At 34.0% G+C, this 14,238-nt stretch overlaps 3 protein-coding genes across 3 annotated transcripts; all 3 read right to left on the bottom strand.

The window, feature by feature from the left end:
• LOC105131051 (NAD(P)-binding Rossmann-fold superfamily protein) lies at positions 1-1,400 on the bottom strand. Its single transcript, XM_011033819.1, has one exon. It carries the CDS (start codon positions 1,235-1,237, stop codon positions 101-103), a length of 1,137 nt encoding a protein of 378 aa, XP_011032121.1. The 5' UTR covers positions 1,238-1,400; the 3' UTR covers positions 1-100.
• A 1,582-nt stretch (positions 1,401-2,982) lies between these two features.
• LOC105131050 (vacuolar cation/proton exchanger 3-like) lies at positions 2,983-6,162 on the bottom strand. The gene is made up of 11 exons (XM_011033818.1): positions 5,716-6,162; positions 5,419-5,486; positions 5,262-5,290; positions 4,981-5,177; positions 4,647-4,859; positions 4,345-4,461; positions 4,132-4,248; positions 3,987-4,040; positions 3,762-3,878; positions 3,559-3,649; positions 2,983-3,464 (listed from the first exon to the last, which is right to left on the bottom strand). The coding sequence occupies exons 1-11, from the start codon at positions 6,025-6,027 to the stop codon at positions 3,418-3,420; spliced, it is 1,362 nt and encodes a 453-aa protein (XP_011032120.1). The 5' UTR covers positions 6,028-6,162; the 3' UTR covers positions 2,983-3,417.
• A 7,263-nt stretch (positions 6,163-13,425) lies between these two features.
• On the bottom strand, positions 13,426-14,238 carry LOC105131049 (agamous-like MADS-box protein AGL62). The gene has a single exon (XM_011033817.1). The coding sequence runs from the start codon at positions 14,127-14,129 to the stop codon at positions 13,524-13,526; it is 606 nt and encodes a 201-aa protein (XP_011032119.1). The 5' UTR covers positions 14,130-14,238; the 3' UTR covers positions 13,426-13,523.

Genomic DNA, 14,238 nt, shown 5'->3' with positions numbered 1-14,238 from the left:
AACAGCACTTATAAAGGCACTATAATTTTTATTTGCTGAGAGAGCCAACTAGTGGTGCACCACATTCTCTCGTCCATTGTTCAACCCAAATGAAGTCAAGTCAAGGGATCATCTTCTCCTCTCTCATGGAATCAACCCAATACAAGATTGATTCCAATGTCTTGCATCTCATCGTAAAACCCAATCGGTCAGCTTTCTCTCGGGTTCCTAGCATTTTCATCGGAAAGCGGAACAAGATATCCAAGAATTCCCAGTTAGCCAAATCTTCCATCTCTGTGTGTAGCAGGCCTTCCTTCACTACAATTTCTTGCCAGGCCTCCTTCTTGTCACCCATTGCTTTTGCAAACCAAAAGTCGTTTGAAAACATTTCTTCAGGCACTTCTGCTCTAAACTTCTTTCCGAGGACCGGCCAGATCTCCTTCCATGTGAAACTTGGACCATTAATTGCGTTGAATGCTTGGCCGCCGGTGGAAGATATTCCATCATCGGTAGCTGCCCAAATGTGTTGTTCAGCTACTAGCCGAGCATCAGAGCCATCAATGCACACTTCCTCCCAACACTCCCTAGTCCCTCCAAACACAAAAGGGAGGTTCAGATGTTTGCAAATAGCACCATAGATAGCTAAACAACCCATGATGTTATACAAAGTCGTGTTGGAGCTCCCCATCAACAAACCAGGCCTTAGCACAGACCATGCCACTTTACCAGCTAATCTCTTCTTGAGCAAGTCCTCGAGAACATAATAGAAGTTGTAACCTTCACTTGTTCTTGGGCATTTTTCATCGTAGATAGAGACTTCTTTCACATCAAAAGGGCCTCTCAATGAGAAATAATGCTTCATTCCTGTTTGGAGTGAAACGTGCTTCAACGCCTTAGATTTGGCGAGGATGACATTCAAGGCATTGGACATCATGGCCTCGTTCTGTTCACAGCATTCTCTGCTATCTAGAGGAAATTCGCCTGTCCAAGTGACCCAAAACATGTGAGTCACATCTTGCACCATAGAGAGCTTGTTTTCTGTCTCTTCAGGGTTTAGCAAGTCACATGAGATGAAATGGTAGTTGGGACTTAGGATAGGAAAACTCTCATACCTTCTAGCCACGCCATAAACCTTCCATTTGTTTTTTGAGATTAACCTTCTGGCTAGTTCTCTCCCAACAAGCCCGGTGACACCAAAAATGATGGCAACACAATCAGCAGCAGCTTCAGCTCCATTATTCGATTCCTCATCTGCCATTTGATATCGTATAGTTAGCTCAGATTTTAGAACCTTGCAGCATCTATAAATAAAGGATTTCTTGTGTCCTCCCGTATGGTAGTTAATGACCCTCTAACAGTGTTTTAGAATGGCCTGACACCTAATCCGAATCAAACAAGTTGTCCTATTCTTTTGAGGGAGGATATCTGGCAAGGTTTCAAGCTTGCCCATTAAGACTCAATAATTGGTTTATAATATATTGCTACTCAAAATCAAGATAAGCAAAATCATTATTTAAATAGCTTCCTTTTCATGTCAAGAATACTTTATGTTTTAAATCAACCAAGATCACATGGCGAGTGGCAAATAGTTGCGGCGTCAATGCTTATAGACCGCCTTGCATGCCGGCAGATTGTGACATTTGGCCGTTAATATGCTGGCATTGTGGTTGCAACAAGAGCTTATAATATTATTTCCAAGTTTGTCCATACATGGTTAAGGTAGCCCTGGCACTATATTTGGTAATCAGACATGAAAGGTTTCAGGACCCCATCTTCTTAATTGATGCAGCTTACTATTTTTTCCCCTCAATTAATTTTCAACAACACATGAAACACCTTGAATGTCTGTCACCTGGTCCGGAAGAATTGGAGTTTGATTAAACGGTTGCGGTGCTAGTCATCCTGAATTTAGGCTGGGCATAAAGCTGAGATAAATTTTAAAAAAATCAGGCAGGCCCATCAGGGTTACTTAAGTGCACATAACACGTCTAATCTCATGCCTTCTCTGCCAAGGGATTAGAAGAATGAAAGAAACGAAAGAAACCGTCATCTAACATTCTTGTCCACAATTTCCCAAGATGTTTCTACTACGCTTTAACTGGATGTCCCAAATGAAAGTTACAACAAGCTGGAATTGTGGGTTAAGATTCATGAGCTCTGGATTTGCATGAAGAACTGAATGGTACAAAACCAGACCAGGTTCATCCTCCATAAACAACGAAAAGGGTGCTAATTCTGTCAGTGTATGGGGAATCTGCATCCAAAAACTTGTAATGCTAGTTTACTCCAAGCAAAATGCTGATAGAGTTGGATGCATGAATCATGACATATGAGTAATCAATCCAGTAATCTATTGTCAACCGTGATATTGCTGTCATTTATGTGCAACTTGGGTTGCAGCATCAAGTTGTTCCATGAGTAAACAGTCAAGCTGTCCTGCCAAGTTTATGCCAGCCACTTGAATTTTGATTCCTAGAGTGTCTCGTTAATTAATTAATAGAATACGGGACAGAACTAGAGAGAAGAGTCGGACAAAGCCAGAGATAGCCATGATAGTTAAATTTTGAGAAAATTACCCCCTCTCATAATACTTTTGCCCCTGTATTCTTAAAAAATTACGTACTACGTAGACAACACTTATACTGAGTCAGCCGCACGTGAACTCGTTTACCAAAAAGTTCAAAAATATTATAAAAATTCTGTTATAATTAATTTAATGCCAAAATGATTTTATAACACCATTTCTCTTTCTTTTTCCCAATTAAAAAATAACTTTTAACTATCTAGGTGGTAGTCAAATAGTAAAGACTTGGAATCAAGGAGTTTGCTTCCTCTGTAGTCTCAAATTCGAGTCCTTGATTGCTCATATGATGGCCACTGGAGACTTACATGGTCGTTAACTTCAGAGCCCGTAGGATTAGTCGTGGTGCACACAAACTGGCCCGGACACCCACATTAATCTAAAAAAAAAAAACTTTAGTTTTTTGAGGTACAATTACTCTTATATTCAAAGTTGTTTTCTTTATTAACTTGATTATTACATTGCAAGAAGTGAAGACAGATTATTGTGGTAAGCAACATGATACAGTGAATTAAATCAAATACATGGAAATCACAGCTGCTAGGTAAAAAAACTATATGCATTTTGACACTGCTTTGTACTTCAACTCAGTACCAAAACATTATTAGGAAGACATAAAGACAGAGCCATAAACAAACTTGTTCCATGAGAAGTTCTGTTTCTTCTACAGAGCTCCCTTCTAAATCCGAAAAGACCAGTCTCAACTTTTGATGGCCTTGTAACTCGAAAGCTCTCGTTTACCACACCATCCTCTCTTACCAGAATGCCAATGCAGGTGGTTCACAGATGAATTGAAGAACATAAATTGATCTGTGGACCATTCTTTGCTAGGGATCAAGCCCCGCATGTAAATGCAGCTAAGCTGCAAAGAGTCCATTGAATGGTTTGCCTTGCGAGATTTGATCTAAATCAGAGTTGTAGGAAACATTAGCAGTGATCAGTCAATGAATGAACTTGGATCATTCTATAACATAGATTTTCGCTAGCTAGGAACTTACTCTGAGGGATTTTGTGAACAAAAAAGCACGCGGCAATCACAATGTAGCAAAGGAAAAGAAGCAGCCCTTTCATGTAGTGTGAAGTTCCATCCTGCAAGTAATGAAAATACTACCATAAGAGAATTTACAAACCAACTAAATAACTAATAGCCAATATAACACGCATTAACAGTGGTAATTAAGAAAATATCAGATGACAAAACCTGTAAAGTGAAGGCTGTGATAATTATTGTGAAAGCAAGAGAACCGGTTTCAAGGAGACTGAAATCAAGGTCCATATGGATGTTCATTGTCCACGCAACAACAACACATAAAGGGACCTGAAGCCCACAAAAAAAGAAGAGGAAGAAAAAAAAGAAGATATCATGATTTCTTTACATTGTTAATTTAGCAAAGGATTTTGTTTGCCTGGGATACTTTAATCTTACCACAAACATTGAAATTTGAGTGGCAGAACCTAGAGCAACACCTAAAGATATGTCCTGCATAACAGCCAGATGATTGGTGTTACTGCAACTTAGCAGGCAACAAAATATAAGAGTAACACTACTGTCATGGTCTAACATATCATACCAGCTTGTTCTTGAAAGCAAATATGACCGATCCAGCATGTTCTGCAGCATTCCCCACTATTGGCAGCAAAATTATGCTGAGGAAACTGACAGAAATGCCCCAAGAATCTGATGCAGCCTGATTGCGATACATTAAAATTTGAAATCCGCATATTAGAAGATGCTTTAATATTGCTAACAAATAATATTTTAGAAATTCTCAAGTGTAATGTACCTCAATTGTGCCCACAACATACTCAGATAACAAAGCTATGATAATTGTCATGCCAGCCAACCAAGTAAATGCACTCCAAAATCCTATCACTGCCTTTTCTTCCTCCTCGTCATCTTCCTGTCATTCAACTTGAACCACTAAGTTCTATGCATTAATATCAACTTTGGATTAATTATTTCCTTTTGACCTAATAGAATACTGATCTCATTGAATAAAACATTTTTAAGTGCTGCAATTATATATAATGAGCCTCTTATAGCTTTTTTCTTGAAACTTTTTTGCATCTAGAGTTAATTAATCACCTCTTGAGCATCAAACAGTTGCCTGTGAGTTTTTAGCTGGAAGAAGATATAAGCAACATATGCTATAAGCATAATAATGCTGCTCACTCTGGACAACTCAAGGGTAGAGAAGGCAGTGGCAGTTCCTTCCCCTATGGCATATCTGAACATTAGTGGCAACATGTGGCACAACAACCCCAGTAATAAAAGTAATGAGTTCACATCAGCCTGCTTCTGTTAAAGCCAAAAAAAGAAGAAAAAAGATTATGAAATTTATTAGACCGTATATAATAATTACTTACCCAAGTTGTAAAATTAATTGGATTTGTTCTTGAATTTTGAGTGTGTGTCTTACTCTATCGTATTTCTGTTCCTTTTTTAGGTTGGCTAAGCCTCCACATAGGAGGGAAGTCCCAAGAACTAGAAGGAGATTTGACAAAATGGAACCCAGAAGAGAATACTTCAAGACATGTATTTTGTTCTGGTAAAGAGCGAGTATTGCTATTATCAGCTCGGTTGCATTGCCACATGTTGCATTAAGGAGTCCTCCAACTGCAAATGATCGAATCATCTTCAATTTTCAAATGATGGTGTAAAACCAGAATTAGAAGTAATCTGTGGGCAAATTTAAATTACCTGTTGGACCTGTGAAGTATGCAATTTGTCTGGGATTAATAACAGCGAGAACAACAAAAGTTGAAAATAAAGATTAGTATCAGAACAACCAATGGATAAAATATTCCACAAGTACTTGCGTATAAAATTATATGACTATGCTTAGTTACAGACTTACTCAGTGAGGAAGCTGACACGTTCTGCTAGTGGGGTGAGTCCTAGCAAGCTCAGAGCAAATATCCAAGACTACGTGTGGCAGAATAATGCAAATTAAAAGGATATACAACAAGAAATATCATAATATATTTATTTAATCCATATCTATGATCATCTTCGTTAATTTGGTAAATATGTATACAGGAGATGCTAAATGTAACAAAATCAATTGTAAATATACAAAGAAAAATCAATGACATGGTTGTGTAACCAAAAAAAAGGTTCCATGATTCTTCCGAAAAGAAACTAATCAACTTACTCTTCCGAACTTATAATAGTCAGCAGCAATTGCTAGAGGAATGGCTGGGAAGAGAACAGCCAGCTTAGTTCCAAGAATCACTTCTTGAAGATTGGTCAAGAAATAGCCAAGCATTTCAAACCGAACATTTGATGAAACAAGCATTGGATCGGATTTCTTTCGAATAATTGAAGATGAAACATTCTGTGGTGTCTTCCCATTGACAAAACCCCCCTTAATGTTATTGCTGTTCAAGCCTTCCTTATAGTTAACATCTCCATTTTCCAATTCTGATGAGACCTGTTGATGAACCTGCGAGTGGTGCTGGTCCATATTATGGTAAAATATTGTATAGCTACCACCCCAGTATACACCTAGTTTGTTTTCACTTCTACGTGAAGGAAATCCAAGCGATCCCTGCTACCTTTAGCTTTAATTCCTGGGCTGATATCATAAAGAGGATGTTATATATATATAGGACAAGAGAAGCTAAATGTTTCTGAGGCAGAAAGACCCGAGAGTGCAGTTTCTTTATAATTAGTGTAGCTTCCTGGAATTTTCCCCCGCTTGTTGCCATTCTTGCATGGGAGTCCACGTACTTGCTAATGAAATTGTCTAGGTGTTGCACTCCTGGGACTATATACTGAGGTTTCACACGGAATGTGTTATACATTACTAGCTATCAGACAGAGTGCAAAGATAGGAATGGAATTGCATCCATAGCTGTATATATAACAGGATTGGTACACCTTTCTTATTGCCTTTCAAATATAGTTTTATAAAGAATTAATATTTTTTATTTAAAATTAATTATTATTTTATGTTTTTAGATTGTTTTGATATGTTAATATTAAAAATAATTTTTAAAAATAAAAAATATTATTTTAATATATTTATATATAAAAATATTTTAAAAAACAATTATAATTACACTTCAAGTATAGTATAATATATAAGCCAACTGGTTCTTTATCTGATCATATTTTATATGAATAGTGAAAAAGCAATATATTATTGAATATAGTAATTGCATTAAACACGACACAATATAAAATACATGGCTATTTTTAAAATTCAATGATTATTACAGCTTACCAATTAAAAAGAATTAAATAAAACAACCTACAGTAATATGAAAACATGAACTTTCAGGTTAATATTTATCCATCTATGTACGCAGGGGGCTGGCAGGGCCTGGGTCTCTGGGAAAAAAGAAAACCAAACAGTTTTAAATTCTAGAATAAAAACTATTAAAATTAATTAAGTTGTGGTCCTCTAGAAAATCTCTTATAATCTTGGCCTCAGTAAAAAGATTTCCTGGCCACGCCCTTATGAACATTAAATAGAATTCTCTAATCTTCTCTATCAAGAGCTTTCTAAAATAAGAATGTTGTTGCAGCTTATATAAGTGGAACAATCTCAAGTTGTCATCAAGTACTTCTGAAGGAACCGGGTTACAACATCAGACTCCATTGATGGAAAACTTCACTTTTTTATATGATCGTTATTAATCTCTTCTAAATCATAAGATTTCATAGCAAACCATTTGTTCAGAGAAAATATAAATCAGATTATACCGATATAAAAAAAACTAAAAACAAAACCAGATCCAGAACCATATATGTGGAACTAAATCAAGATTTGGTAAAAAGGAAGAAGAAAAAATAGAGAAGTGAAAAGTGAGGTGATTAATTCTTTCATTGATGACGGCCATGGTGTTTCTCTCTTAAGAGAAATAAAAGAGGGCAGTAGGGAGAAGAAATTCCTTGACCACGTTGGGTAGGCCAAAGCTACTGTAGAAATGTTGCTTTGCTTTATTGCAAACCTGTTGAATTTAGAACTGCATGCACAGTGAAGATCTTGTAGCGTGTAGTCTGAATGAAGCAATTGATATTGCTACAGTTAACCTAACTAATGATTTAACAGCCACCAGCGAATGCATATATTCTAACATCTCACTCAAACTCAGTCACAACATGTATGTCAACTCTGCCCGAGTTTGAACAGTGAGGTGAGGAATTGAGAAAATGGGACTGGATGCGTCTTTCATCTGGTAATTAGAAAGATAAAGATCAAGAAGGGATTGGAGAGATCCCTCAAATATTCCTTCCTAGTTTACTCGAATTAGGTAGATTGATTTCTATCCTTCCATTTCTTCATAATTTTCAATGCTTTTACTTTGGATAGATTGACTCTTATCCTTCCAGTTAGCCAAATAATTGGAGGGATAACAAGCCCTACCCATTCCTTCACTTAATCCAACCCAGCTCCCCCAAAATCTATCATTCCCAATAAACAGTCTTACAGTTGCGTGTGAATAACTTGACGATGATAGCAAGGGGAAGATGGATCATCGAGAATGGAGAACTACGTGTGCTTCGTTGAAATGTGCTAGCTAGGTTAAACTAGCACGTGGCACCTCTTGTCGAATGCTATGTTTGGAAGAACATCACAAGTGTTATGGCCAGTACATGCATGGTGAAACGCAGACAGCAAATGATATAGAAAAAGGTGATAAAACAACAGGCATGCCAAGAATAAATCTCAGCCGTAAAATCTAAGATTTAGGAATTTGTTTAACCAGAAAGAAACTCAGAGTCAGGCGATATTGTAGAAGTAGAGTCAGCAAAATTCAAGTCTCGCAACTGAAAAGAACTTTTTTTGAAAACCCTAGAAGCCAGTAAAAAAGCCAAGTAAAAAACAAACAAATTTGTAGACCTAGAAAGAAACTCAGTCCCAATACCAAAACTCGAAAGAACAAGTCGGAAAACTCCTGGAACCGGTTTGACCCGATGCTAATTAAGGTTAGAGGAACCTAGAACAAAACATGGGTGAACAAAGTAAAGACATGTGTTTTACAAACAGACACGTCAACTGCAGCGTAGAATCTTATGGACAGAGCGCTTGGAGAATCAAATGATGATGAAATTTAATCAACAAGCTCACTAGATGATGAGAAATCCCAAATTAAGTGTATGAATCAAATATTTCTTCATCTTCTCTACTTATCTCATGTTTTTTTTATATTACAATGAAAATCTTCCCCGAATTCAAAGGATATCCATAGTAAAAAAAAATATTAAATTCAATGGGTTTTTGTTAGAATTTAAAAGCAAAAGGGCAGGTTTGAAGTTGAGTGGGGATGTTGGTATCCAAACCCAATCTAACCCCTTAACTTAACTGGAAATAAATAAATAAATTTTAAATTTTAAAAATTACATATATACTAAGCTAATTATATATTAAATTATAATATTCAGGTTTTAAGTTTTGATTATGAATACCCAGTAAATACTTGAAACATGATCAAAGTTAATTTCAGTTATACATACAACACAAAACATGATCCATAAATATAAATTAATGGTCTCCTTTTTAATTAAAAAAATGAACATGATTGAAATTCAAATACAAGTCACAACAACAAATTAATTAACTACCTCATATATATATCCTCTCCTAATTAAAACCATTTATTTCAAGAATATTGTAAAGATTTGAAATATAGAAACATGAGAGAATATCATGTGCTTGTTATCATCCAGTTGCATTGCTTTCTAGAATTTAACACAAGTAAAATCCTTCCAAATCACTTGATGTTTTAATCTTCCAAGTCTTATATTAAAGAAGGGGGCAGCAGTATCCGTACCCAGGAAAGTTTAGAACCTTCCTGGAATTTTCAAGGCCTCCCCAAGAGCAATCAGATGGCTGTGGTTTTTTCACCTGTCTTCGAGTGCTGATGAGGTAAAACAAGAACAAGAGCATGCATAAACGCCATTTGATTGGTTAGATTCTCAACAAGTAATGAAATTTGGTCGAAATTTCTCATCCCTACCGTCCAAAACAACCGCTGATCTCTTCTTACTCCCATCCAATATTATCTTACGTAAATGTCGTGCATCCCTGTATTAACACCTGATGGCTACGTGTTAGGAAGGAGGCACTTGTTATTATGACAAGTACGAGTATTTTAGTTTTTTTCTCCATGAACGGGTTAGGATACTTTTGCCTTTTCCTTTGATGGCCACAGGCGGCATTACCACTTGAGGTTTGTGCGTTTTTGTTCCTTTCTTTGTATAATTTATGAGTGCATGTATGGGGTACAAACCTCGACATCTTGCATGATGGTGACTCGTCATGTTAATAAAGAAAATTATTTTTTTCTCTCTAAGATTAGAAGAGTTAGAATAAAGGATAAATAGATAATTAATTTCTAACTCTGTTTTCTTTAAAAACATGCCTCTAATTTAAGCATTTTGTCTAAATTAAGAAGAAATTGCATGTAACCTCTTTGGGTTCTTGCTCTACACAATTTACAGGGCATTGAATATGGGCTAAAATGAGGCCCAGTAATTGGCCTTTTATTATAATTATAATTTTAATATACATGCTTGCGTTATGCACACTTCATTATTGATTAGAGTAGTGCCTTTTTTTATCACTCATTTTTTTTGTTTTTTTTTAATCTTTTGTGAGTTGATATTCTCTTCTATTTGCATATTCTTGACATATAAAAGTTTAGAACAGATTTCAAAAATTTATTAGATGTCAATTTAATAAGATATTATTTGAATTCATAGCATGAAGATATAATTAGAAGAAAAAATTAAAATTGAAAACCATAAAAAAATAGCTTTACTCAATTTTGTGGGGAAAAAAATGTATTTTTATCCATGTTTTTTATGTTGACTCCTCCTTTGGTTCCTTTTGTTTTAAGATGTTAGTTTTGGTGTATAACTTCATTTTATTTATGTTTTAATCCTTGAGGTTGAGAGCTAAGAAAAAATATCGATATAAAAAGAAGAAGAAGAAGTGAGAGAAAGTTGTTAATTATCTAAATTTCAATAACAAAATAAAAATTATTCTTGTTGAGAATGTGTTTCATTTAATAAGAAAGAGTGTCATTAAGGTATTTAGGTTGAGAGCTAAGAAAAAATATCGATATTTTTTAGGGTGAATTTTTATTCCCCATCTTGCCTAAAAAAGTAAATTAGGATTCAAGATTTTTTTTATTTAGGGTGAATTTTTTTAGTTTTTTTAATTGATTAAAACTTATTTAAGGTTGGATGTGGGGTTATTAAGGTTTTACAAGGTGTTTTTTGAGTGCTTTTAAATGAAAAAAAAATTGAAAATAATTTTTTAAGTCCAAGAAATCTGAATTCTACTTTCCAGACTTCTAATGTGGCTAAAATCTTGTTAGTATATAACATGTTGTATGTGATGTTCAAGGGTGTGCCGTGGCTTTTCTTTTCTTTTCTTTTTTGGTTATGGGCTAGGCACATTGGCGCATTCAATCTCAAGTGTCTAATCTCTTTTCGTTAAGCATTATATGACAATGTTTTTCTATAGATTTAATTAAAATTCATTGAAAAATTAATTAAATATATATTAAGGATATTATTTTATTAAATATCAATCACTTTTTTTAATAAGAATACGACATTCTTTTTTCAATATTAGCAATCGGCTTTCATGTCTTTTCTTTTGTTAAACTTTATTCGTCAACTTTCTTGTTAATGTCTATTTTTATTATTTTATAATTAGATAAAAAGAGATTCTATAAAGTTCTCTGCAACAATGCGTGATAGGTGTGTTATTCCTATAATCTTTTCTATAACAATTTGCTATATATATATATATAAAAAAAAAAAACAAGGAAGCTCATTAATAAGATAGATGCGTTATCAAAGAAATGTATTTTATAATTCTAATTGATTTTTTTATCAAATAAAAAACATAGCAAAAAAACACATATTTTTTCAGAATGGTTAATAAAAAAAAAGGAATTATGCTAGAAAATAATCTTGTTTCATTGTATTAAATTAGTACTTTTCTTATAAAAAAACATTGACAGATAATATTAAAAAAAATCAACACAAGATCAGACATGTTTTAATCTACATGTATCTCTCAATTTATCAATTTAATCTTTAATTAATTATAATTCTCGATTTATTTTTATTGATCACACAGCAACTTTTTAGTTCACAGTTCAAAATCAAGAATCTTCCTGGTGCCAGAAAACGTATGAACAGAAGCTAGCTAGCCAGGTCTCTAAATTAATGACCCGTTAGAAAAAGTCAATGACTGGTTGACAGAGGATAAATCGGGGTGGTGAGGTGGCGCTTCGGAGGGTAGTATTGAGATTTCGTAATTGTCATTGAGTTCCACTTCCATTTAGGGGCTTTCTTAATGACAGGAGTTAATCCGTGGAGTGTCAAGGTAACGTTGTAAACGGAAAATTGTCTTGCGTGAAAATCGCATAAATCTTACGTTGCGGGTCTTGAATTACACTTACTTACCAAAAAAAAAAAACAAAAAAGGGTCTTGAATTACACTTGTCGGATTTTTAGCCAGAGAGAGAAGGAGAAGAACAGATTTTCTTACAGCCCTCGTACCAAGTCTGACCTGGGTTTTGTCCGTATATATCCATTTTCTGTTACTGTAATAGTGATTTTAGCCTGCGATTTAATTTTTTTATCCAGAAATAAATTAAGAAAGGACCACACTAATCTGTGAAACGCCACCTTCATTGATCCATGCACAGCGCCTCCTAAATATTTTTATCAAGAGGGCTCCTTAAAAAACTAATTACTAAACAATTCTTTTAGTTTTTTTTATATATAAACATGGTTAAAAAATAAAACATCGTCTTTTATGTCATGTTTTATATATAAACATGGTTAAAAAATAAAGCATCGTCTTTTATATCATGTCATGTTATCCTATTTCTGTTTTTTCAAGAAATATATGTGTGTGTGTAAAAGAGAGAGCTTTATCTATCTCGACTACTTTTATTTTAAAAAATAATTATATTATTTAATGAAAAAAAAATATAAATTAATTATTTCATAAATTCTAGTGTAGTTTTATTTATTGGTTTTTGTTGATATTTTTTAATATATATAGAAATTTTAGAGTTTTAATAGTCAACATGAAGTGCTCCTAAGGTACTTAATATATGGGTTAAGAGTGATTCATGAAGCTTTTTTTATACTATTTAAATTTTTCGTTATGCATACATAGACATATAGTGAAGAAATAAGATCAGTATATTTGTTAAGAATTATATTAATTTTTTAATCTCTTTCTTAATTTGGTAAAATGGCGGAGTTTACATATTAATTAGTATTGATATGTATTTTGTATCGTCATATAAAAAAACATTTATATTTTAGCATATGGAATTTCTTAAAAAAAAATATTTTGTAGTTATAAATACATTTCTTTTACGCATATAATTCTTTTTATTCGACAATAAAGGTATTTTCAGACCAGTTTATATCGGTATTAATTAAGATACATACTTTACATCTATATAGTATATTCAAAAGAATTTAATAAATTTCTCTTTGAACAGGGTTCAAGGTATGATCTTTCAAAAGTGAAGGGGGCAAACTTCAAGGCAATCCCTTGGATTTTTTTAAAATCTATCTAAATATTTTATCTGAAAAAAAATATTTTTAAAATATATTAAATTATATTAAAGATTTTTTTCAAACTAAATATTTAGATAGAGAGTTCATGGTTTTACATAGAATTCTATTAAATCTGTAGGTGAGTGTGAAGAATCACTGTAATTCACCTTAAAATTGATAATACACAGCGTCATACATACACAACGCATCTATATAAATAAATTTATTTTTATATATCTTTATCTGTAATCCAACAACCACACTTTGGCATAAAAAAAATTAGATATATAAAACCAAATAAACAAAGCTTAAAACTAAACAAAATAAAAAAAACAATAGACTTAAAAATATTTGTAAACATAAACCCTAAAAAGGTAACGACAGCCCTTTTCAACAAAGTTGTTCAGAACTTCACACGCCCCAGTTACTTCCATGAGAGGCAACGTTTGAATCATTTGCATGAGATTCTGACGGGTTGCCTACTTCTGGAGCATGTGAAGAGGATGCAACATTACTGCTGTCTTTCATCTTGCTGTGCAAGGTCATTTGTAAGCCTTCGAACTTCTTCTCCAATTCAATCAACTCTTGGAGGTTGAGCTCTTCGACTGGAGCATTCCACCAATCCTCTATCTCATTACCTTTTATTTTATCCTTCAACTTGCTGCCTTTTTCCTTATTGTCATCCAACTGCTGTTGCATTTCATTATACTTTTGTGCTAGCTCATCGATCCTCGCCCTCCTATACTCCTCCACAAGTTCGTGGGTGCCATCTGTGTTTGATGGATTTTCCAGAAAACGATCAAGCACATTTTCCATTGAAGGGTGGCCGAATGAAAACGGCTTACCCCCAGGTGAAAAAACGAGAAATGCAACTTCTGTCCCGGTTAAAGTGATAAGCTCGCTCAGTTTTTTGTAGATCCCGGATCTACGCTTTGAGAAAGTGACTAATCTATCATCTTCATTTACAATTCTCTTCATTTCCACCTTTTGCCTTCCTCTTGTTTTCTTGGCTTCCATAATGAAAAATATAAGAAGCAAGATAAGATAAATAGATAGAATATGTATGATGGCACTACTTGGCTGGAGAATGAAGATGTAGGAAGAGAAATTTTAATGCAGTACTTTG

The sequence above is a fragment of the Populus euphratica genome, unplaced genomic scaffold, assembly GCF_000495115.2.
Source record: "Populus euphratica unplaced genomic scaffold, PopEup_1.0 scaffold76.1, whole genome shotgun sequence".
Taxonomy (NCBI): Eukaryota; Viridiplantae; Streptophyta; class Magnoliopsida; order Malpighiales; family Salicaceae; genus Populus; species Populus euphratica.
This window is presented reverse-complemented; position numbering and strand designations above follow the sequence as displayed.

Coding starts and splice junctions, on each gene's coding strand:
- LOC105131051 (XM_011033819.1), bottom strand. CDS start 1,237: ATGGCAGATGAGGAATCGAATAATGGAGCTGAAGCTGCTGCTGATTGT.
- LOC105131050 (XM_011033818.1), bottom strand. CDS start 6,027: ATGGACCAGCACCACTCGCAGGTTCATCAACAGGTCTCATCAGAATTG. Junction 4,462..4,646: donor AACTGTTTGATGCTCAAGAG/GTGATTAATTAA, acceptor GTTGAATGACAG/GAAGATGACGAGGAGGAAGA. Junction 3,650..3,761: donor TCACAGCCTTCACTTTACAG/GTTTTGTCATCT, acceptor CATTACTTGCAG/GATGGAACTTCACACTACAT.
- LOC105131049 (XM_011033817.1), bottom strand. CDS start 14,129: ATGGAAGCCAAGAAAACAAGAGGAAGGCAAAAGGTGGAAATGAAGAGA.